At 36.9% G+C, this 27,274-nt stretch overlaps 1 protein-coding gene across 1 annotated transcript in view; it reads right to left on the reverse strand.

Moving 5' to 3' along the window:
• OXCT1 (3-oxoacid CoA-transferase 1) overlaps positions 1-27,274 on the reverse strand; it is a 185,941-nt gene that overhangs the window by 75,921 nt on the left and 82,746 nt on the right. Inside the window, exons 12-13 of the mRNA XM_004448214.5 lie at positions 25,763-25,835; positions 25,020-25,095 (exon numbers count right to left, since the gene is read on the reverse strand). Of these exons, the coding sequence (XP_004448271.1) occupies positions 25,020-25,095; positions 25,763-25,835 (149 nt within the window). The remainder of the gene's footprint in view (positions 1-25,019; positions 25,096-25,762; positions 25,836-27,274) is intronic.

Genomic DNA, 27,274 nt, shown 5'->3' on the forward strand with positions numbered 1-27,274 from the left:
TGGAGATTAAACAACACATTATTAAATGAGTGAGTTCAAAGAAGAAATTGCAAGAGAAATCAATAAATATCTCAAAAGGAATGAAAACAAGAATACAAGATATAAGAACCTACGGGATGCAATGATACCAGTGCTGAGAGGGAAATTTATAGCCCTCAATGCTTACATTAAAAAAAGAAAAATGAGCTAAAGTCACAACCTAATTACACAGCTGGAGGAAACAGAAAAAGAACAGCAAACTATGCCCAAAGAAAGCAGAAAGAATAATATCAGAGCAGAAATAAATGAAATTGAGAAAAACGGCAACAACAAAACAGAGAATTAACAAAACCAAAAGATGGTTCTTCAAGAAAATCAACAAAATTGACAAATACTTAGCTAAATTTACAAAGAAAAAAAGAGCACAGGCAAATAAAATCAGAAATGAAAATGGAGAAATTACTACTGACCCCACAAAAATAAAAAAGATGATAAGAGGATACTATGGACAACTGTACACCAATAAACTAGACAATGTAGGTGAAACAGAAATATTCCTAGGAACATGCAAACAACCAGCACTGACCCTAGAAGAAATAGAAGACCTCAACAAACCAAACACAAGCAAACAGATTGAAATAGTCATCAAAAAACTCCCCAAAATGAAAAACCCAGGACCAGATGGCTTGACAGGAGAATTTTCAAAGAAAATTTAATGTAAGTCTTACTCAAACTCTTAAAAAAAAAAAAACTGAACAAGAAGGAACACTACCAAACCCACTCTATGAAGCTAATATCACCCTAATACCAAAGCCAGGTAAGTATATTACAAAAAAAAACCCACAAAATTATAGACACATTTCCCTAGTGACTATGGATGCAAAAATCCTCAACAAAATACTTACTAATCAAATCCAATAAGACATAAAAAGAATTACTCATCATGATCAAGTAGATTTTATCCCAGACATGCAAGAGTAGTTCAATACAAGAAAATCAATCAGTGCAACACACCACATTAATGAATCAAAGAAGAAAAATCGTATGATCATCTTTATTGATGCAGAAAAGACATTTGGAAAAATCCAGCATCCTTTCTTGATAAAAAACAGTCCAAAAGAAAGTAATTGAAGGAAACTTTCTCAACATGATAAAGGGCACATATGATAAATACTAACACTGTATTCAATGGTGAAAGATTAAAAGCTTTTCCACTGAGATCAGAAACAAGACAAGGATGCCCACTGTCAACACTGTTGTTCAAAGGTGTGCCAGAGGTTCTAGCTAGAGCAATCAGGCAGGAAAAAGAAATAAAAGGCATCCAAATCAGAAAGGAAGAAGTAAAACTTGGGAAGCAGACTTGGCCCAGTGGTTAGGGCGTCCGTCTACCACATGGGAGGTCCATGGTTCAAACCCCGGCCGTCCTTGACCTGTGTGGAGGTGGCCCAGGTGCAGTGCTGATGCGCGCAAGGAGTGCCCTGCCACGCAGGGGTGTCCCCCGCGTAGGGGAGCCTCACGTGCAAGGAGTGCGCCCCGCAAGAGGTGCGCCCTGTAAGGAGAGCCACCCAGCGTGAAAGAAAGTGCAGCCTGCCCAGGAATGGCGCCGCACACACGGAGAGCTGACACAACAAGATGATGCAACAAAAAGAAACACAGATTTCCATGCCACTGACAACAACAGAAGCAGACAAAGAAAAACACACAGCAAAATGATCACTGAGAACAGACAACTGGAGGTGGGGGAAGGGGAGAGAAATAAATAAAAATAAATCTTAAAAAAAAAAAAAAGAAGTAAAACTTTTGCTATTTGTGAATGATATCATCTTATACCTAGAAAATCCCAAAAAATCGACAGCAAAGTAATAAACAAATTCAGCAGAGTGGCAAGATACAAGGTTAATATGCAAAAATCAGTAGTATTTCCATACACTAGTAATGAGCAATCTGAGGAAGAAGTCAGGACAAAAAATCCATTTACAATAGCAATAAAAAGAATCAAATATTTAGGAATAAACTTAAGCAAGGATGTAAAGGACTTGTATTCAGAAAACTACAGGGAAGCGGACATGGCTCAACTGATAGAGCATCCGCCTACCATATAGGAGGTCCAGCATTCAGTACCCAGGGCCTCCTGGCCTGTGTAGTGAGCTGGCCCCCGCACAATGCTACTGTGAGCAAGGAGTGCCATGCCATGCAGGAGTGCCCCCTGCGTAGAGCTGCCCCATGCACAAGGAGTACACCCCACAAGGAGTACACCCCACAAGGAGAACCACCTGCACGAAAAAAAAACAAAACAGCACCCCATCCAAGAGTGGCGCCACACATAGAGAGAGCTCACTCAGCAAGATGACGCAGCAAAGACAGATTCCCCGTGCTGCCTGACAAGAATGCAAGCGGACACAGAACAACACAAAGCGAATGGACACAGAGGGCAGACAGAAAAGGGGGTGGCGGGGGGGAGGAAGAAGGGGAGAGAAATTTAAAAAAAAAAGAAAACTACAATGCATTGCTAAAAGAAATCAAAGAAAACCTAAATAAATGGAAGAACCTTCTGTGTTCATGGATGAGAAGACTAAATATCATTAAGGTGTCAATTCTACCCCAATTGGTATACAAATTCAATGCAATCCTGATAAAAATGCCTACAGCCTTTTAAAAAGAAATAGAAAAACCAATTTATCAAATTTATTTGGAAGGGTAAGGGGCCCATATCTAAAAAAAGAAGAAGGAAGTTGGAGGACTCTCACTTCCAGACTTTAAATCATATTACCTAATTACAGTGATAAAAACAGCATGTTACTGGCATAAAGATAGATTGATAGACCAATGGAACCGAACTGATGAGTCAGAAACAGACCCTAACATGGGCAATTTTTGATAAGGCTATCAAACCCACACAGCTGGGGCAGAACAATCTATTCAACAAATGGTGCTGAGAGAACAGGCTACCTATCCATATCCAAAAAAAAGAAAGAGGACATTATCCCACACCTTACACAAAAATTAACTCAAATGGACCAAAAACCAAAGTATAAAAGCTGGAACCATAAAGCTCCTAGAAGAAAATATAAAGAAACATCTTTAAGACCTGGTGGTAGTCAGTGGATTCTTAAGCCTTACACCAAAGTACGAGCAATGAAACAAAAACATGGATAAATGGTACCTCCTCAAACTTATTTTGTGTTTCAAAGGACTTTGTCAAGAAGGTGAAAAGGCACCCTACTCCATGGGAGAAAACATTTAGTAATTGCATATCCAATAAGGGTTTGATTTCTATTTTACATAGTCATACAACTCAACAATAAAAGAGCAAGCAATCCAATTTAAAAACAGGCAAACTACTTGGACATTTCTCTGAAATGGAGGGAAAAAAGCACATGAAAAAAATGTTCAATATCACAAGCTATCAGGGAAATGCAAATCAAAATGACAATGAGATATCATCACATGCTGCAAAGAAAAAACAGAAAACAGTAAGTGCTGGAGAGGATATTGAGAAATAGGAACACTCCTTCACGTAAAATGGTGCAGACTCAGTGAAAGACAGTTTAGCAGTTCCTCAGGAAGCGAAATTAAGAACTGCCTTAGGATCGAGCAATTCCTCTACAAGGAATATACCCAGAAAAACTAACATTTGCACACCTACGTTCAGAGTAGCGTTATTCACAATTGCTAAAAGATGGAAACAATCCAAGTGTCATCAGTTGAGAAATGGATAAACAAAATGTGGCATATACTTACAATGGAAGACTATTCAGCATAAAAAGAAATGAAATTGGGACAAATACGATAACATGAATGAACCTTAAGGATATTATGCTATGTGAAATAAGCCTGACACAAAAGGATAAATATTGCATGGCCTCACTATTATGAACTAAATAAGAAGAATAAATGCATGGAGTTAAAACCTAGATTATGGATTACAAAGTGACAGGATGAGGACTGAGAAGGAGTACTGATGTTTAATGTATGTAGAAGTTTTAATGAACTTGACTGTAAAAGCGTAGAAATGGACAGAATTGATGGTAACACATTAAAGTGAGTATAACTAACACAGCTTGTTCATAAATGGGATTGTGGCTGAAAGGGTAGTCAAGGGTTGTAAATGTCACTTTAAGGAAAACTAGAGAATAATCTAGGGATTGAATAACATAGTAAGCTCAGAAGTGGATGAGAATTATGGTTAATAATACAAATACAGGAACGTCCTATGAACTAGAACAAATGTATATCACTATGGCAAGATGGTAAGAATGTGGAGAAGCATGGGAAAATACAATTAATGTAACCTATGGACTAAAGTCAATAGCAGTACTGGAATATTCTTGCATCAATGCCAAAGATGTACTGTGTTAATATTTGGGAAAGTATGGAAAAAATGTATCAAATGTGTACTATATACTATAGTTAGTGGTAATAGTCTGATTATTATCTCATAATTTGTAACAAGTGTTCCACAACAATGTAGCATGTTGGTGGAGGAGTGTTGTATGGGAATTCCACAAATGTACATGATTGGTCTGTAAATTAACGACTTTAATAAAAATATGTTTTAAAAAGTAGATAAAAGACTTAAATACACATTTCTACCAAGAAGAAATGCAAATGGTGAAAAAGCACATGAAAAAATGTTCAATATCACTAGCTATTAGGAAAATGCAAATCAAAACTAAAATAAGATATTATATCACAACTCAAAGAATGACCACTATTGAAAAACAGAAAACAGTAAGTGCTGGAGAGGATGAGGAGAAATAGGAATACTTTTGCACTGTTGGTGGGAATGCAAAGTGGTGCAGCCTCTGTGGAAGACAGTATGGCGGTTCCACAGGAAGCTAAAGGTACAACTGCTGTATGTGACAGCAATCCCTCTACTAGTAATATATCCAGAAGACCTGAAAACAGTGATGCAGACAGGCATTTGCACACCAATGTTCCTAGCAGCACTATTATTAGTATTATTATTTTATTTATCCCCTCCTCCCCTTGCAGCTTGCTTGCTGTCTTCTCTCTGTGTTCATTCGCTGTGCATTCTTCTGCGTTTTTGCTTGTCTCCCTTTTTCTTGCGTCACCTTGCTGAGTTGGCTCTTCACGGTGCTTGCGGGCTGGCAGCATTCCGCTGTGCCCGGGCCTGCGGCTCTCTGCAGCATGTCTGTGAGCCTTGCCTTCACAAGGAGGACCCAGGACACGAACCCAGGGCCTCCCATATGGTAGATGGGAGCCCAATTAATTGAGCCATAGCCGCTTTCCCAGCATTATTCATAATTGCTAAAAATTGGAAACAACACAAGTGTCCATATCCACTAATGGATGGATAAGCAAAACGTAGTACATACTTACAATAGAATACTATTCAGCTGTAAGAAGAAATGAAATTGGGCCACGTATGATAACATGGATGAACCTTGAGGACATTATGTTGAATGAAATAAGCCAGACACAAATGGGCAAATATTGCATGGTCTTACTAGTATGAACTAAATAGGAAGAATAAATGCACGGATTTAAATCCTACATTATGGATTACTAGGAGACAGGATAAGGAGTCAGAAGGGGTACTGATGCATAATATATGTATAATTTTTACTTAGCTTCACCATAGAAGTGTGGAAATGGATAGAGTTGATGGTAACACATTATAGTAAGTATAACTAACGTAACGGCTGGTTTATAAATAGGATTGTGGCTTAAAAGGGTGGTCCAGGGATGTAAATGTCAACTGAAAGAAAACTAATGAATAATCTAGGGACCGAATAACATAGTGAACCCAGAGGTAGATGAGGATTGCAGTTAATAATACAAATACAAAAATGTCCTTCTATGAATTAGAACAAATGTACATTGCTATAAAAGGTGGTAAGAATATAGTGATGCATGGGAAAAATACATTTAATGTAATTTATGGACTATAGTTAACAGCAATATTATAATAATTCTCATATTAGTGTCAAAGAAGGTACTAAATCTACACTAAGTGTCAATAATAGGAAGTAGGGGATTTTTTCTTTTGGACTAAAGAAAAACGTTCAAAGGTTTACTGAGACAATAACTGCACAACTCTGTGATGAACTGAGTGTACACTTGGGATATAGTGTAAAAGGCATGGAACTGTGTAACACAGTGAACCGTGTGTTGGATGGTGGACTGTGGTTAACAATACAAATATGAGAGTGTTCTCTCATGAACAATAACAAATGCACAATACTAATACACACTGTTAATAATAAGGTTGTATAGAAAATACATACCAAGGGTACACTAAGGACCATGGTTAGTGGTAATTATCTTCTTTCATAATCTGTAACAAATGTACCACAACAATGTAAGGTTTTGGTGGAAGGATGATGTATGGGAATTCTGCATATTATGCATGATTGTTTTGTAAGCTTACAACTTCCCTAATTAAAAAAACAAAAACAAAAAACCATGGTAATGAGCACCTACTAAAACAATATTTTTTAACCATATTATTATGGGTTTGACCAATATTAGGAATACAGACTAGACCTTTGTTCTATAACAATTATATACTATTTTTATCATTATTGCATTTTTCTTGTTATGGATTACTTTTTTCGTATTAGACAACTTTAAATAAACTCTGTTTTAAAAAGATAATTCCATGTTACCTAAGCAGTTTTGAAGAAAGTAAGTAATGAACAAAGTAAAGTTAAATTATTTGAAACTATAGAACAAGTAAGCAAAAGAATTGGATGAGGTCTCTTCCCAGCTTTTGGAAAAAAGTAATTGAATCCCATAGAAATGCTTCCTATTTTAAAATGCCCATTATACTGAACTTATTGCACTATTTTTCTTTCTTATTGTTCCTAATCTGTTGAATGGGGTTAATTAATTTAGTTAAGAGCAGACGGCAAGCCTGGAGATACAGTTTCAGTTATACAATTTCTAAAAATACATTTAGTGTCTTCAGGACTAAAATTACAAAACTTTCCAAATGTGCTTATAAACAAAGCATGCATCTTTCACCAACCTGAAAGCCACAATTTAAGAAAATTAAATTTTCTCAAAACTACATGATTATCAGTGGAAGTTACATTCAGGATGGAAATATCTTAGCTGATAGAGCTTCCAAGTACCAGAGTAATAAGTTTGTTTTTCATAAAGTTCTGGCAGTAAGAAAAGATAAGAAAACTGTTATATTTCTTAAGAGAGATATTTCTGTATTATTTGTGGGTTATATTCTCAGGTCTGATTATTTAGTTATGTTTATCTGTTATCTTCATTCTAATGTGCATTTTTTATTTGTTAATTGATAATAAATACATGATCTCTACCAGAAGATGGTGATTCTAAAGAGTTAAGACCCAAATCAAAGTAACAACTCACCAACCTTATCTAGAACTGTTCACTTTCTGGGCTATAATTAAAAATTAGAAATATGCAAAATAGAGTAGCTAAAATATGTCAAAGCTTATGTACACTTTGGTTAAAACATTAGTCTCTCAAAGGATATGCTTTCAGTCCTTCATGCTGAATAATTTTTTTAATGCATATCTCCAAAAAGGTTGGTAATCTGGTTTCCCACCCAAAATTATATTTAGAAATTGGTATTTATACAGCTATATTTTAATCTGCAAAAATAATATATGTGGAGTATCATGTCCCTAGTAATTCCCTGTAAATTAAGTATTATTTACAAATACTCCACTGATCAGCTTGAGTTACCAAGTGATAATATGGGTGATGTTGAATTCACTGGGTACAACAAAATTCAAAGACTATCTGTCTCTTACTTGGGAGAATTCCAGTATGCCGGCTAGGGAGAGAAGAGAAAGGAGGGAGAAATAGAAATGAAAAGTGCTGATAATTTTGCCTGATATTCTACTCAATGAAGGTCTGAAGAGAGGACCAGATGGGAGCTGCAAATCAGATGTTCACTTGTTTCAATTTCATGTGTGTCTCATAAGGTAAATATATCAGGGTGACTCTAGGGTTTAAAGATAAATGTTGTCACATCATATGACCCCAATTACAAACCAACTTCTCTATCTGGTTCTTAACAACAAAAAACATGATCTTATCTAGGATGTTTCCTGAAGGTCTTACTGATACACAAGCCAGTGCTAATAAAATTGAGTGCTGGGAGTTCTTCAACACTGCCACTGTTCAACATGCATTACATTAATAAGGAATGTAAGCAAGCCAAAAACTGTCAATGAACTTTGGGGAAAGAAAGTGTGATAGAATTTATGAATTTCCCAATCTGTGACAAAGAAGTAAAACATACTTTTAAGTGTAACTTGATTAATGTGATGTTCACCTTAGGGCTAACTCTTAGAAGCTAGTCCTCACTAAAATAACTCTCACTGTATTTCAAAACCTTTAGATTACCAAAGGTTCAAATACTAAATGAAGATGATTTCTTGGTCTCATAGCTATTAGAAGCTTAAACTGGGTACGAAAATTTTGAAATTTTATCTACTCTCCCCTATTTCTTTTTCGAAGTATTCAAGTTTTCCATTATACCATGGGATCTTTAGAAACATGTAAATCCAAAGCTTGACAGTTAAAACAAAATTTCAGAGTTGGGGGCTTTTAGGATTTATTGAGTCTAAGAGCTCAACTTCATAGATTAGACCTGCACTGTCCAATAAGGTAGACTAGCCAATTGTGGCTATATAAATTTGAATTAAAATTAAACTCAATGATTTCTTCAGTTGCACTAGCTAAATTACAAGTGCTCGAAAGTCACATATAGCTAGTGACTACCGTATTGTGCAAAACACATATTCGACATTTCTATCATCACTTATCACAGCAGTTTTTTTTGGACAGCACTGGATTAGACCAAAGGAGAGAAAATAATTTGTATAAGATCACAATTTGTTAGTAAGAAAACTAAAACCAAAATCTATGTCTTTTAAATTCTACTCTTATTTGCTTTCTACTATATCATACTGACTCCAAGAATTAATAAGCAAAAAAAATAAAGGATTTGAATATAGTAATTAACAAACTCTATCCAATATAAAGTTATCTTATTTCCATAAAAAGTTTAGAAAAAAATCAGCCATATCCTTGGCCACAAAGAAAACCAAATAAATCCCAAAATGCGATGTAAGCGCAAAATGGATGGGGCTCAAGTAATTGGCTCCCATCTACCATATGAGAGGTCCAGGGTTCGATACCCAGGGCTTCCTGGTCTGTGTGGTGATCTGGCCCACACAGAGTGCCGCCCTGCACAAGGAGTGCTGCCCACACGGAGAGCTGACACAGCAAGATGACACAACAAAAAGAGACACGGAGAAGAGACAATAAGAGATGCAATGAACTAGGGAGCTGAGGTGGCGCAGGAGAATGATCACCTCTCTCCCATTCCAGAAGGTCCCAGGATATTGGTTCCCGGAGCTGCCTAATGGGAATACAAGCAGACACAGAAGAACACACAGCAAATGGACACAGAAAGCATACAATGGCGGGTGGGGGGGGGCGGGGAGAAACAAATAAATTAAAAAAAAAAAAAAAAGCAATGTAAGGGATAACTTCTCCAAACATTTGAAATTTTAAGACAGAACAAAAACACTTTCTAAAACATTATTGAATGAAAACAACGTCAAGATTGAAATTGCAAATTATGTAGAAATTAATGAAAATAAGAACTTTATGTCAAAGCTATGGAATGCAACTAAAATTATATGCAAGAAAAAATGGAGAAACTTAATGCTTTTATTATTAAAAGAAGAAAATTAAAAGTACAGTAAGAATTCAATTTATAAATCTAGAACTAGTAAAACAAATAAAAAGGAGGATAGACTTAATAAAAAGGATAAAATTATTAAATTAGATATTCCTTAAAGTAGACCTGATTAATTTAAAAACAGACAAATTTCTTGCAAGTCTAATGAACAGAAATGAGAGAAAATGAAAGTGTACAACATTATGAATTAAAATGTAGATGTAACAGTTACTGAGGAAATTTAAGAAATTACAAGAGAATATTACATGTTGTTTTAGACCATAAATGTGAAATGGATGATTTCTACCAAAGTGCAAATTACAGTTGCCACAAGAAATGTCAGGAAGTCTGAAGAGACCAATAACCTTAAAACAATTCTTACAGATTGTTAAAAACTAACAATTAAAATATCTGCCATGCCAAGATGGTTCTGTAATTGAGTTCTTAGTTGTGTTTAAGGAACATATAATTCCTATCTTATTCAAAATGTCCCAGAGCACAGAAAAAGGTGGAAATCATCAAAAAACCTTAGCAGAAATCTAACACCAAATGAAACCTGACAAATACAGCAAAAAAAGAAAACTATAAACCTATCTTACTTTAACATACAGCATTAAAATTCTAAACAAAATATAAGCAAATTGAATTCATTAGTTTAATATAAGAGTAATGATGATTCAACAACAATTTAAATAATGACTAACAAATTAAAGTTGAAGAAGTATAATTCAATAATGAAAACACATTGGATGAAAATAAACAGCAATTTTGGTTTAAAAACTGTATGCAAATAGACACAACCAATCCAATGTCCACATAGAAAAGGTGGCATTGGATTGAGAAGGGTGGACATGATGGCTGATGGGTGTGGGGAGGGGCGGGGGGAGAGGAGAGGTGGAGGCATCTTTGGGACGTGGAGCTGCCCTGGATGGTGCTTCAGGGGCAATCACCAGACGTTGTGAATCCTCGCAGGGCCCACTGGATGGAGTGGGGGGGAGTATGCGCCATGATGTGGACCGTTGACCATGAGGTGCAGAGGTGCCCAGAGATGTACTTGCCAAATGCAATGGATGTGTCGTGATGATGGGAGGGAGTGTTGCTGGGGGGGGAGAGGTGGGATGGGGGTGGTGGGGTTGAATGGGACCTCATATATATATTTTTTTAATGTAATATTATTACAAAGTCAATAAAAAAAATATTTTAAAAAAAACTGTATGCAAATGGACTAGAGGGAAACCTCTAAAACAGTAAAAACATGTATTAGACACACCTACAAGCATAATATTAAAAGTTAACATTCTAATTAAATTCTCATCAAAATCAAGAATGCCCTCAATCACTACCAGTTACATTGTTTTAGAGATATAAGTAAAGCCAATAAACTAAGTAGCATGAATAGGAGAAGGAACTATTATTTTCAGATAATAGAACTCCATGGAAAATCCAAGAGAATTTTTTAAAAAAATTATTCCAATGGCTTTCCTTTACATTAGTAATGACCACTTAGAAATTGAAATAAGATATTTAGCACAAAATATTGACAAAAACTATTAAGTAATTAGGAATAAATGTAATGAAGGACATAAAAATCAAATACAAAAAAATGGGGAAATATACCATTGTGAAAGGTTGAATTATGTACTCCAACAAACACAGGTGCTTAATCTTAATCAATGTACCCGTGGGTGTGAAACCACTGTAAATAGGATCTTTTGAAGATGTTATTTTAGTTAAGGTGTGGCCCAACTGAATGAGGGTGAGTGTATTAGTAAGCCAAAGGGGTGCTGATGCAAAGTACCAAAAATCTTTTGGGTTTTATACAAGGTATTTATTTGGGGTAGAAGCTTACAGCTACCAGGCCCTAAAAACTCCTACTCAAGGTACTACAAGAGGTAATTTCTCACCCAATGAAATTTGCCACGTGTTAAGCAAGATGGTGGGCAAAGTCTGTGAGGCTTCAGCCTTCTTCTTCCTCTTAAGGTACCATGGTCCCAGCTTCTTCCAATCTCAGCTGTAGGCTGTGATAAACTTCATCTCTCTCTCCCTAGGCTCGTCTCTCTGGGCTCAGCTGTTCTTTTCTCTCCACAAGGTCAGCGGTAGATTATCAGGCTCGCTCTCTCTCCCCAGGGCCTCTGACATGTTTACAAAGCCATCTCTATTTCTTTGTGTTCACCTCCTGTGTGCATCAAAACTCCAATTGCCTCCTCTGCCATGCCATTCTCTCTGTGAGTCCCTACCCACCAACCGGGTGGAAACTCAACTTCCTACTGACATGGCTGAATCAAAACCCCAATCTTGATTTAATAAAGTAAAAGTGAAACCTCTGAATCTAATGCAATCTAATACACCCAGAGAAACAGACCAGTTTACAAACATAATCCAATATCTATTTTTGGAATTCATAAATAGTACCAAACTGTCAAGTGAGTCTTAACCTGAATTACTGGAGGCCAGCAAAAGATCCAGGGAATCACAGAAGAGAAACAGGAGAGGACATATGTCAGGAAGCAGAGATAAAAGTCAGCAAGCCAGTACCAAAACACTAGTATTCAGGGAGAAAATATGGTCTAGCCAACACCTGGGTTTGGGATGATTTCTAACCTCAATACCATGAGCTAATAAAAACGGTTATTGCTTAAGCCAACCCATTGTGTACTATTTGTCATAGCAGCCTAATAAAATAAGACACTCATATTCCTAGACAAAAAGACTTACAATAGTAAAGTCATGTTATGTAAATCAGCATATTTAGTGTTTAGGGTACAATGAGTTTTGCATATAAAATTCTCCATAAGGGAGAAAACTGTATTGGCTTTTTCTCAACTTTACCCTAGTACTTACTACAATATCTAACACAAAGAACACTCATAATGAATATTTGTTGAGTGAAAGATAACCTATTCATTACATTTTAAAAATAAAGAGTCAAAGTCTAGAATGGTTAGATGACTTCAAAGAGACACAGGGGGCTTCTACATACGCTTGAAAGATTATCTTTTTATTGGGATGCTGTTCCTCATACAGCGGAAAGAGCATCTCTCTAAGACTTTGAACAGGAGAGATGAGTTCCAGTACTGGTTTAGCTAACAACTAGTTTTGTAACTTGTGTCAAGCCAATTTACTTCTCTGGTTTCATGTTCTTCTATGGTAAAATTCAGCTGATATTAAGGAATTATTGTTGGGATAACAGAACTGTGTCTTATAAAAGGAATTTTTTCTTTTATCAATAATGTTGAAATATTTATGAACAGAATGATATGATGTGTGGGATATGCTTCAAAATAACCTGAGGAAGAGGGAAAGAGGGTGAGGTATAGATGAAACAATTTTTATCATGAGTGGGTAACTGTCTACGCTGGATATATGCATTTTCCTATTCTATTATTGTACATGCTTAACATTTTTCCTAATAAAGCTTTTTTAAAATAGAAGTGTTGATCAAGACGATCTCTTAACCAAAAGAGTAAACTAAGAAGTAAATATTTCACCAACTGGAAATGCCAAATGCAGTCATTTAATTACATTTAGTCTTCAGGATTCATTAGCCTTTAGCTGCAGGGTCATGTCATCAACACTTTGGTTATTTTCCCTGCAAAGTTATAATAGCAACACCATTTTTTATGATATTATTACTAATGGATTTCTAGGTGAATGCATCCATCATTTTTAATGTTTCTTTCCCTCCCTTTAAGTGGGCTGTTTATTGAGAAAGGGTCGATGCAGTTATACAAATGCATCATTAGCCAAAAGGATTATGTTTATTTCAAATATCAAATTCCCTCATTGCTCATCCTCTTTATAATGACAAAGAGAAAGAGATGGGAGGAAAAGGGAGGGGTGGGAGGGAAGGAAGAGAGAGAGAAACACAAAGATGACCCAACTCCCCACTCCATGCAAAGAAGTCTGCCTTTTAACACCAGAGGAGTATTTGATCAAATTCTTAAAAGAGTTTTTAGGAGGCTGTGTAGCACCACAGCCTGGAATCATTCATAATTCTAGCTCACCTTTCTTTTTGATTTGAATACCACTGAGTCCCAGTGAATAGTCAAAGTTATTAGAACTAAGAAGTTGTTCACAAACACATCATATAGAACCTCAGATAGCAAGGGATATATTATCTTTCCTCCAGGACAAAAACAGATTCAGATGGTAAAAAAAATGGAAAAATCTCTTTAAAATTGCTGAAAATTGGTATTTTCCAAAAAGAAAAGCCCATATCATATTCTCGTAACCCTTTGCCTACCTAGAGGTTAACATTTGTGGGGACCTAGGCGGGGTGAGTGGCTTGTTTTTGTTCTTTTCTGATCTTAATTTCAATCTTTTTTTTTTAACTTCTACTCAGCATTCCCCCCTTTACGATGATTCTACTATTTCTACAGCTATGTTTCCCATTTAATATGTATTGAAAGTTTACTCTATAAAAATATGGGAAAAGACCTAAACTCTTCCAAAGGATTCTTTGGTAGACTATAAAACAATGACTGGGTAAATATAATGGGTAAAATACTTCACACTGGAGGCTTAGGTTGGTTATATGTGATCTGGCAGTGGAGACCCTGAGAATGGGAGAGCTTAAAGGAAATGAGAAGAAGCAGAAGAAAAAATGTGCAAATGTTTGATCCAACACCTTTCAAAAACCCCACCTTGAACTAGCATCATATACACTACATGTATCCTTCAAATTACAATAGATTTTATTCCATGCAATGAAACAATGAAATAATCATTTCTTCATCAGGTTTGCAAAAATGCTGGGAGGATATTTATTTGTTTTGCCATCTGATTGATGTTTTCTTCATCATGAAAGGTACTAGGTAAAATGCCCAAAAAGAACTTTGTGGCAGAATGTAAATTGCATGGGTTTTAGAGCAGAGGAAACTGTGATTCATATCCTGCCACTTCCTTTAGAGATAAACTTGAAGAGCTAACTCTCTTGGCCTTAGTTTCTTCATCTATAATTATAGGGATGATTATACTTAATAACTCACAGAGTTCTATGAGGATGAAATGACAATATATATTAATAATATATTAATAAATAATATAACCTGGCCTATAGCATGTACTATTTCTGTCTTTTGGCAGAAGCTCCAATATGAGTGCTATCAGCTCCCAGTGTGTGAGAAAGATGCCCAGAAGCAGAATTTACAAAAAGAAAAGGTCAAAAACAAGTCCCAAACTTTTGGAACTCTTGGCAAGATCAAGGAGTACAAGATGGCAACAGAAGAGGATTTTGCAAGAAGGGCTTATTTAAATACAAGTATGCTATGGTCGTACCGCCTCCTCCCCAGCAACCGAGGTGAGGGGTAGGGGCATCCCTTCCTTGTCCCTCACTCAACTGATGACTCAGAGAGCTGGAATCATAGTCCCTGTGGTCAGGGAATGATATGTCTGACTTCAACCTGAGAAAGCTGAAGTGGCTGTTTTAGGGGAGTAATTACACTATCACCGAAGGTGAGACAAGGAATGTGTGAGTGCCTCCCACATTTGGGCCAGGCAAGAGAGACTAGCCTGAAGATAGTTTAATATTTTCTCAACAAGAGGAAGAGAGGGTCAGAGCAGACTCAAGCAGAGTCTGTGTGTGAAGTGGACCACAGGGACAGCAGGAGCTGCTGGAGAAACTTCCAGCATCACCTGTCATGGAAACTCCTGTAGGACAGACCCAGAAGGGGAACTCCAAAGACACCCCCACCCCCACTGCACACACACAGAGGAAGGGATCAGCTTTAAACATCTTCCAAGACCAAACAGCATGGAGCCGGCTTGCAGCATATCAGTCACCAGCCATGTCAAGACTTTCCTCCTCTAAAACCCTCTGCTTTCCCTCCCGCCTGAATTTTTACCCAGGTGATCACCAACAGCAAATTGGGGGACAGGTGAATGGATAGAAAAAGCACAAAGCACCACAGAGTCTTCCCCAAATGCAGGAACCCTGCTCTGGCTATAGCTGAGGAATATTCCTGGGAGGAGGTACTTTGTTTTTGAACATAAGGAAGCACTGTACACGATTTTGAACTGGACTCTTAAATTCCTGAATCAAGTCTGAGTTTGTGAATTGAAGTTACCCAAGGACCATTCATTATCTGAAAGTGAGCTGACATATCATGTGGCCTCTGAGTAGTCATTAAGGGCAGAGGAAGAGCTTTCCTAACTGAATAAAGTTAAAGGCTCTACGGGAGATAAAAATAGTTGTGTTTTGATTTCATCCCACATGCAGCAAGTGCTTCTTCAGCACACTGGATACAGAGGGAGAAAACACACACACACTTGTTAAGTATGGCTGGTCTCTTGAAACACATTCCTTTACACAGAGAGTGGTCACCAAAAATGCTGTCTTTAAAAAAGACCAAAGATAGCAGAACTGGAACACTATTTGAAAGGAGGAAGGGCTCCAAAAGAGGGAAGGAGAGATGTAACCCATGCTGCCTTCTGGAAGAGTAAGGTACAGCCTGCCCTTTAGAAGTCCCAGGTGGCAGTACTCAAAGACATACAAAATAATATAATATTTTCCTCTTAACATTAGTGAAGAATAGAGGGAAAAAAGCTACCAGTTGTTGGCAATAAAGTAGAGAAGTTTTGAGTGTTAATATTTCTGGAGGGTGATTCAGTGATATGTATCAAAAACCCTAAAATATTAACCAAGATGTTCTGCTTCTAAAAATTTCTACTAAGAAAAATCACCCAATAAATATACAAATACTAAGTTCAAAAATACTATCATGTTAATTAAAAGATCAGACAAAACATGAAAAAATAGTTTTCAGACATTGGACAATAGGCAGTGCAGGTCTGTCATTTCTCGGAGAAGGGACGTGGAGGTGAGGTCTAAGACTACTCCAGTCTACTGGCTGAAGAGAAAGTGTAGGCTGCAGTGCAAGGAAGGAAAGCCAGGTGGAGCCCAGTTGGTCCTTCTGGGTTCAAGGAGACCAGGGCAACTAGAATGTGAGGATCAAAATACTGGAGAGGAGGATGCTGCACACAGAGAGCGCGAGCTCTGGAGATTTGCAGTGGGGTCCCCTTAAGCTTTGGCATAGTTCCGGTGTGCACATTTATGAGCAGGAAGCATTAGGAAAAACAATACCCAAGATTTACACAGGTCAGGGAACAATTTCTGTTCCTGTCAGAGGTGAAAGACCTTGCAACACATGGGGATCAGGTAGAGTCCTCAGAAGGACTAGGAAGGCCCTTAGGAGTGGGACTAAATTAGACTAAAACTGAAGTCTGCTCTCAACTAACTAACAAAGCTTAAAAGCAAATCTTAAAAGGATTAATGTAAGTAACATCTGTAAGACCAGTATTATAAGAATCGCCAAAGGATGTCCCTCAAGCAAAAGGAAAACATTAGAAAGCTACCTGGATCTATACAAAGGAAGATTATAGGAAAGAGCAAATATGTTTAAAAATATGAAAGGCATTTTTTTCTCATTTTTTAATCTCTTTAAAATACAGTTAACTGTTTAGGGCAAAAATAATAATATACCATAGGGTTTATAACATATGAAGAAATAAAATTAGACCAACAACAGCAAATAGGATGAGGTAGAGAGTAGAAGTGAACTGTTGTATGGTTCTTAAATATCTCTAACATAGTTCAATATTATTTGAAGTAGACTGTGATAAATAAAAGAGGTATATTGTAAACACTAGAACAACTATTAAAGAACACAGTAAACTAATAGTGAAGATAAAATGCAGTCTAAAAAAATACTCAACTGACCCACAAGAAGGCAGGAAAATAGGGAGGAAAACTCAATGTAAAGAACAGATCAGGTAAACAGAAAAAAAATCATATGCTGGTAGATTTCAACTGAACCATGTCAATAAATACATTATCAACATTATCAAATGTAAATTGTCTAAACCACCAATTAAAAGGCAGAGGTTATAAGATTGGATAAAAAAGCAAGACCGAACTATATGTTGACTACAATAACCCACTTAAATATAAAGACACATTTAGGTTAAAGATAAAAGGATGGGAAAAGATATACTACGAAAACACTAACATGAGAGTAGCTATATTAAGAGCAGACAAACTAGATTTCAGAATAATGAATATTATCAAAAATAGAGAGGGACATAATGATAAAGAGGGTAATCTGTTAAGCTAACAACAATCTCAGTTGTTTATGAATGCAACTAATAATAGATCTGAAATACACAAAGCAAAAATGACAGAACTGAAAGAAGAAATAGACAAATCTACAATTATAGCTGAATATTTCAGTAATCCTTTCTCAGAAATTAATAGAAACAGTCAGGACAGAGAAGACTTGAACATTACTACCTACTTGACCAAGCTGACAGTTATAGTATACTCTACACAAAAGCAAAATGCACATTCTTTTCAAATGCATATGGAACAGTCACTAAGACAATATTCTAGGCTAGAAACAAGTCTCAATAAACTTAAAAGGACTGAAATCATATAAAGTATGTTCTCTCACATCAAAATAACTAAACTAGAAATTATTAACAGAAAGCAATCTGGAAAATTGCCAATTATTTGGAAAATAAATGACACACTTCTAAATAACCAGTGGGACATAGAAGACATCATAAGGGAGATTAGAAAATATTTTGAAAAGAATGAAAATGAAAACAATATAAAATATCTGTGGGATATCAGTAATAAGTTTAGAGAAAAAAATTATAGCATTACATGTTTATATTAGAAAAGAAAGATTTCAAATTAATAATCAAAGGCAAGTATTGGTAAACTTTTTCTGTAAAGGAGCAAATGGTGAATGTTTTAGGCTTTGCATGCCATACAGTCTGTCACAATACAAATGCAGAGAATTTGGTCTGTTTTGTTAACTACTATATCCCTAAAAGTCTAAACAGTGTCTGGCCCTTAAAACATACATAATAAATGTTTGTTGAATGATTGAACTAATTTAATCCGCAGAATAACCATGAAAGCTATATTTGATTGTCAACATGCTACAGATGAGTATCCTGAGGTAAAATGATTTGCCACACTACTACTATGTGACAGAGCCAGTATTTAATCCCCATCTGTCTAGTTCCAAAGTCCTGTGCTCTCCCTACTGTACTATACTGATACAGTAGAAGCATTACTGAATAATTTTCCATATATATTCTTTTAGTTTGCCAAATGCTGCCAATGCAAAATAACAGAAATGGGTTGGCTTTTATAATGGGAATTTATTACAGCAAAATTTTACAGTTCCAAAGCTGTGAAAATGTCTAAATCAAGGCAAAATCAGAGATGCTGTCTCACTAAAGTTTGACTGTTGGCAATCCTGGACTCCTGCCACGTAGCAAGGCAAAATGGCGGCTGGTCTCTGCTTTCTCTCCCAAACCCACTTTCTCCCTCAGCTCAGGTGTAGGCAATCAGACATATGGCTTGTCTTTGGGTTGCTCCCGATTCCAGCCTCCAGCCTTTCTCTCACCCCCAGTGGGGTTTCTCTTTCTGCAGCTGTAGGCAATCCTGGTGTCTTCTCTCACAAGGTAGGATAAAAAAAATGGCAGCTCTGCTCATCTCTCCTCTGTTTACATAGGATTCCAGTAAGAGGATTGGGATCCACCCTGAGACCTAATATCTAATCAAAGGCCCTTAATTAAATGATATAATCAAAAGTTATCTAATCAAAAGGTCCCTTAACTGAATCTAACTAAAAGGTCCCCCACAGAATAGGTTTATAGGCACAGGAATGGGTTTGCCTTAAGTACAGGATTTTCTGGGGTCCACAAAATACTCAGACCAGGACACACACATTCACACCACCAGGTACATATTTTTCACCTATCCGTTTTCCTTGCTCATGATTTGCACTTTCCTGAAATTTGGGGTCAAATGAACAAGACAACAATATTTTTTAAAGTATACCTAGACCTACATGCCTATATCTTCATTCATATTTTTATCTATATTTATCTATATATTTAATATTTAGGACTAGGATGATGCAACTAACGTACCAGATTGAATTCTAAACATAAACCCCAGCCCTTTAGTTCTACAACTAGAAAGACTTAGCTTGTTTAAAATTCACATCACATCCAAAGAACCAAATTAGTTTTATGCATGCATGAGTATAATATTAATTTGTATTTATTTTTTTCAAAGACACAAAGAAATGAAAAAAAGTGAGAGAAAAACAAACACCAAAAATATCATGTTCCCCTTTGCCTTAAGAATGCCTCATTTCAATCCTCTCCATGTAGAAGGAGCTGCCCCTTGGCTGTTCTGTCCCTCATGTATAGCAGCCCTGTCCAGCAGGCCCCTGTTGTATGCAGCTCCTTAGCTGCTCATACACATCTGCTTCTCTTCACAAGTCAATAATCTATGGCAGCTGTTTTCCAAAAGTAGGCATTAGGAAGGCATCAGCAGTTCTGAATGTAGATTCAAAGGACCGCAGGCCTTTCTGCCTTCCCTTACCATCCATGACATTTTAACAGCATCCTGATAAGCAGAGAACTTGAAGGAGCCAACTACCGCTTTGTCAAATTTTTCCTATTTAGATGCTCAGGACAAATTTTTTAAAATGTGTGCTTGGGGCCAACATTGTATACTGAAGAGGCTATTAAAGTCTAAGACAAATAGCACCCACATGGTATTCCTACCTAATAGGCTTGGTGTTCATTGTAATCTGACTACAATGACTGATGGGGATGGCGTGAGGCAGCAAAACTCAAGGCTTATACAACCATTGAAGGTTTAAACTCAGAAAAAAGACAAAAGTAAGTGGTGAAAAATGATAAAATAAAGCTAACTTTTCAGCTTCTTGACTTCCAGATCTTGCAATAAAATATATCTAAATTTTATGAATCAACATAAATCTTTGGTACAAATAGAAATCAATTGTTTACTAAAACTTCATAAGAAAGGCTAGGCTATATCTTATCCACAACAAATAAGAGCAAAAAATGTGTCCTCAAAGAAGTTTAAATTTTGATACTTAAATATGAGGCTCCTGTAAAATAGTCTTGCTTATATCAGTATATTTTAAAGCAAGTATTTCCCCCTTTAATGTTAAGTAGTAGAGCACCAAAAAAGATGAAAATCTTACCAACTACTTATGGAGGGCTTACAGCACTCAGTGTTCATTGCTTCTCACCTGATCCTTATAAAAACATGTGTTGCAGATCTCATACTTTGTAAGTGGCAGTGCTGATACTCAAGGCAGATAGATGTATTCCAAACTAAAGCCCATGGTCTTTACTCTTAAGCTATCCTGTGTCCACAAGAATCAAAATATACACTGGGCACCACATACAAAGAAGACAGGAAGTAATTATCAGTTACCAACGGAACAAAAGAAATGCTAATCAGAAATGACACCTATATCCTCCATTATTAAAAGACTGGAACCAGACACAAGAACAATTTTTATGCTTTTTTCTCAACTAGATTATTGTGATGTTCTTTCGGAACTCCAGACCTCCTCATCACCATCTCCACTACATTTATTCCTTCTGGAATCTCCAAATTGTATTAGGAAAATGACAAAGTTATAAACAGTTGTTTTAATCATTCACAGGAATCTTAACAGGCTATGTAAAAATGCAATATACATTGTAAAATCTTTCCTATAAATAACAACTACATAATGCACACTTAACTACTGCAGCTTCTGGTATCACTGCACACTGAACCATAAAATAAACATATCTTATACTGAGTTTTCAAAGATGCCTAAATTCCCTGAAGGCAAGAACATGTTGAACATGCTTTTGCTCCATACCCAAGATTACTGTACAAATTGGTTTCATAAACCATTGGTCCAGAGAATTAGGCCTATTTAAAACACTGTCCACAGTAACAAACGCTCTTCCCTTCACTACCAGTTACCCCAACCTCTCCTTCTTATCAAAATAATAACCTATTTATTTAGTACATACTATGTGTCAAGCTCTGTACTATATACTTTATATGTATTATCTCTTTTAATCCTTTATATAGTCCTAAAAAGTAAGTATTATTATATTATTCCCATTTTACAGATGAGGAAAAGTAGGCAGCTACTTCCAGTCACAATTCTAGGAAGTTACAAACAATTACAAATGTCAAATGAGGGAGTGCTGAGTTCCCACCCAGGGGAGCTCTGTCACATTCTCCAATGGAAAAACAATAATCCCCCAAGTGCAATGGCAAAGATCAACAAGGAAAGGTGGCCCAATAATGAGCCCCTGATACTGATGATTATGCTGAGGAGCCTGTGTGCCTAAAATATGAACTAGGCCTAGAGCTGTAGGGTGCCTAAGAATTACCTCCTGAGAGCCTCCATGTTGCTCAAACGTAGCCACTCTCTAAGCCAAACTCAGTATGTAAATGCATTACCATCCACCCAACGTGGGACATGACTCCTGGGGATGAGCCTCCCTGGCACCGAGGAATTATTACCAATCACTAACTGGAGAAGCAACTAGAAAGAGACCTCAAATAAAAGAGTCAGCTCAGACCAGCAGAATATCTCAGCTTACATAGTTGGATCAAGTGTTAAAAACTGCTCTTTGACCTTGAATAAAAGGGGGAAATGGCAAAGACAAATGAGTTTATATGGCTAAGAGTCTTCAAAAAAGAGTCAGGAGGTCATCAGAGGGGTTGTGCTTATGCACACCTCAGCAGGATCCCAGAGACAGCCAAAGTAGATACAACCCCAGGTACTGGTGCTTCTGAGGGCTATGGGGACACACAGATTCTACGATCATGGCATTTGGCTCCAGAGTTCAGTGCCTTGTCAGTGGGCCCTACTTTGGAGTTTGTGCTCCTGAGTGTGATGGAGCTGGATTTAGATGTGACTTTTCTACACGTGCCTCTTCTGTCACTTTTACTGAACCTGTGGTTGGCGCTAGGGATGGTCCATACTCAGGAGACTTGAATCTCTGGACTGCCCATGTGCCAGCTGGGCCCTGAGCCTCAGCAGAGTAGCAACTCCTACTCTCTGGTTTGTTGGTCTTACCCAGGTCAGCTAATAGGGAGGTGAAGATGGTCAATCACCACACCAGGGAACCAAGAGTGCCTACAACTGTAAGCAGAGAAATTGCATCCATCATCCATGTGGAATCTAAGCCCCCTCTTGATTGATCTAGAGGTGGAGAGAACAGCACCATCCCAGGGTCCACAGAATGAAGGAATAAAATATGGACTAGAGTGGACTTACTGATATTCTACTATAAAACTATTGTGACCAGTAAAAGAAGAAATTTTAGCATCGAGGTGGAGAAAGGGGCCACAGTAGTGGCTGAGGACAGGGAGAGGGTAGAAGAGATGTGACGTGGGGGCATTTTTGGGATTTTGAGTTGTCCTAAATGATATTGCAGGGTCAGATGCTGGACTTTATATATCCTGCCATAACCCACTGAATGTACTGGGGGAGAGTATGAACTACAAGGTAAACTATTATCTGTGTAGTACAACAGTACCCCAAAATGTGTTCACCAAGTGCGATGAGTGTGCCACAATGATGAGGGAGGTTGTTGGTGTGGGAGGAGTGGGGTGGAGGGGTGGAGGGTATACAGGAACCTCTTATATTTTTTAATGTAACGTTTTTTGTGTGATATATAGATCTTCAAAAAAATACAATTTACAAAAATGATGTGGTGGGGGATGGGGAATGGGTTATATGGGAACCTCTTATGTTTTTTATTTTTTTATTGTAACATTTCTTGTGATCTATTAATTTTAATTAAAAAAAAATAAAGTATACCTTCAATGGAAAAAAAAATACAGTTTTAACCCAGGTCTGTCTCACTACTGGGCCCCTACTCTTAACCATTAAACAATGAAAAACAATGAGAGCCAGACAGGATCCCTGAGATCATTTCATTGCAAACCCTCATTTTATTGACGAGAACTCTTTAATACAAAGAGTTTAAGTGATATGTTCAAGGTCACACCATTGATTACTGGTAGATTCAGGATTAAAACCCAGGGCTTAGTTTTCTATGCTCCTTTGACTATCCCACATGTTCTTTTTCTAAAATCTGAAGATAGAAATGCGTTTCAATTTTCTATACAAATGAGCATTCCCATAAACTGTCAATCAGACTCACTGTAAGAAGCTCCCTAATTTCTCTGAAGCCTCTGAAGGTGCCAATCCTTATGACTATGGCTGATTTCGATTGACCAACATGCTTATAACTGAAATAACCAAGTGATCCATAATCTGTTCAAGATTACTATTAATGAATCAAAGGTATTTTCCCAATATTTTAGCATGAATTATGATCATTTCTTAATACATGTTTCTCAAACTTGGCTGCATATTAGAATCTTCACGCGAGTTTTCAAAAAAACCAATTCCCAGGCCATACACTAGATGAATTAAAATGGAATCTCTAGGGTAAGGCCTAGGCATCAGTATTCTGTAAAACTCCCAAGTGACAGACAAAGGCTTTAATAATTATTGAAACTTAAATATTTCAGGAGGCATTAAAGTAGTATTAAATAAAATAATAAGCTAATACAATCTGGAATATTCCTGTCAGCTATATTAATCCACCTTACTCAAAAATTATTACAGAAAAAATATGAGATTTCAAAAGAAAATTGCCAAACCATGGAACACCAGTTAGTTAACCAAATTTCTTTTAGCTGGGACTACAGAAAAACACATGAAAAACCTTAAAAAGATACACAAGAAGAGTAATCTGAGCTATCAAAATATGTTCACTTGAATATTAACTCATAATCATGAACACACATCCTTTTGTTGTCTGCATACATGAAATCAGAAAGCAATAACAGGCAATGTTAGGTACCACACTCATGAATTAAGTGACTGATTACAGTCCTTTCAGGAAAGCAAATTCTAAGAGGTTTCTTCCTTGATTAGGTCATTAGTAAATGAAAACTGTTTGCCTTTCACAAGCATGTTTAAACAGCAGAGGTTTTATATTCCATGGCAGAAGACAATGTGATTGACTACTTAGTGATCAGGACAGGATTTTAAATACTGTAAGAAAATAATAGAATTAACATATTAATGAACTCATTAATTGTTCTGTATAGTTATGGACCTTAGTTATGATAAATATTTGTGTTTCATATGTTCATCAAGGTATAATTAACCCATCTCCTCAATGAATTTTTTTCCTTCCCCCCAGCTCCATTTTTCTAGAAAAAAGATCCTTTGGCCCCGACCTTGCGTGTTTTCAATCCAACTACAGAGTAAACTGGCAAACCTAAATATTTTCTCAATGTTTGCTTAATTCAAATTCAATTCACAAAAGAAATACACATTATAATATTTCATTACTTTCTATAATAATTATATTGTGCTTTCATATCGTTTTAACAGGATTTTATTAATATCTCAAAAATAATTATTCTGACCCAAGCATAATTTAGAAGAAAAAAATAGCTACTTACAGGTATCATCCAGTTAGCCAGGTCACCATATTGGGAAACCTGCATTGCTCCTAGCATTGTCAGATTGACGTGCCCTCTGAGAAAAAGAGAGAAAAGAGGACTATAAGGCAACTGCACAAGCTTTATGCCACCTTTGCTTGAAATCAACAGCAAATGAAATTAATAAATGATTCTATAACCCCAAAATATATTTGCTTTCCTCCATCCCACAGCTGATTTCCAAATAGATCCACTCCAAGTTCACATTCTTATTATCTATCTTCTATATACACAGGAATAACCATTAAGAATTCTTTAAAAAATTATAGCTCGCATCATCTCCAAAAACAAATTAAAAACAGTTGCACACAGTGAGTTTGTTTCCTCCAGTGAAGGAGAATTTGACTCGATTTGAGGGCAAACACTAGCTAGAAAGTTTGAAGAAAATGTTAGGATCCTCAGAAAGAATCTTAGAAATGTTTACTTCAATATAATTGACACACATACAAATATATATATATATATATATATATACATATATTTTTTTTACTTGGAAGGTTCTTTCAATAATAGCAGACTGGATATTCCAATTCTCAACATTCAATTTGAATAATTTCACATACTGTTGCAGCCAAACAAGCCTCTGATAGTTTTATGGCTGGGAAATGTGGCTGTGTGTCGTGTTTCAGAGTCTTGCTAACACACTCGGATGATTCAGCTCACTCCATGCTGTGTGAAACATGAGGGCCTGGGTTATTACATACCCTCTAATCATTGCAAATGATTCATCGCTGGAGAAAAAAGATGCTCCTGGAAGAACAGTAACTGTTTCTTTGCCTAAACATACACACACACAAAAGCAAGGGGAAAAACAAGGAAAAGACCATTAAAAATTCCTCAGAGCATCACAGTGGGGAGAGAGGTCTGCACCTTCTCCATTTCCTGACGACCTAAGGCAAACTTTACCCAAATGCAGTGGCCTAGGGGATAGGGAGGCAAGACGGTGGGAAGTATGTACCCCTGTGATGAGACGTTGTTGAGAATTGTCCTTGCGTGGCAACAATGAAAAGCAGACCCAACTTGTAGTTTATATTATTGTTTTGAAATTCTCTACAGTCAGTGCGTTATCACTCCATCCCATTGCCTAACCCTGGGAATGCCTCCTGCCAGCCCTCATGACCTTTACAACCACTGCTAATGCTAACAGCAGTGTGAATAAAAGGAGTTCCTGGGATGGTACCTGTCAAATCCAATGCTCCTGTAAATCATTGGAGCAAATGAAAAGAGACTGTGGAACAAACTTGAATATAAGGAGAAATGCAATTTTGAAGGGAATGATACAGGAGACACCTCTCAGATATTTTAAATGTAATCAATGAATTATACAAAAAGAGAGGATCCACCTAATTTCTTAAGATAGTCAGGCCTGAGCTCTCTTTCAAATCTACCCATCCCACCTCTCTTCTCTCTCTGTGCCTTATCTTTCCTCCCTTATTCCTATAAGCTTGTATTAAAACCATTGGACTTGGGTGGAATCAAGGAATAACATTCCAAAACTGGCCAAGACATTTAATGTTAGCTTCCAAGAGGCCCTGTGGTGGTTTAAACCTGTATGTACCCCAGAAAATCATGGTCTTAAATTTAACCCATATCTGTAGGAGTGAACCCAGTGTAAGTAGGGTCTTTTGATGAGATTACTTCACTTATGGTGTGGCCCAGCCCAATCGGGATGGGTCTTAATCCTACTACTACCATCCTGTATAAGCAGAATGAAATTCAGAATGAGAAAGCCATAGAAAGCAAGAAACTGAACATCAATGGAATCTGAAAGAGAAGAGAGAAACCTGAAGATACCAACAAGTGCCTTACCATGAAACAAGCTAAGGGACAAAAATTGCCAGCAGCCAGCCCCAGAATGCCACAGAAAGCCTCACCGTGATGATGCCTTGATTTGGACTTTTTCACAGCTTCAAACCATGAGTGAATACATTCCCATTGTTTAACCTGACTCATTACATGATATTTGTTTGAGCAGCCCAGGAATTTAAAAAGGTCCTCCTGGAAGGCCCACTCCCCAAACTTCCATCATAATAAAAATTTAGAGCTGGAAAAGATCTTTGAGGTCATCTAATCCCCACACAACTAATAACATCACCTGACATATTTGAGCTGCTTCCTTCTTAGAAAATATTTCCTGTCTGTATGGGACCTTCAGGTGCCCAGGAAAAGCTTCTGGTCTTAATCACAAAAGTGCTTACTTCTTATGCAACTTTGTC

The sequence above is a fragment of the Dasypus novemcinctus genome, chromosome 2 (assembly GCF_030445035.2).
Source record: "Dasypus novemcinctus isolate mDasNov1 chromosome 2, mDasNov1.1.hap2, whole genome shotgun sequence".
NCBI classification, from domain to species: Eukaryota; Metazoa; Chordata; class Mammalia; order Cingulata; family Dasypodidae; genus Dasypus; species Dasypus novemcinctus.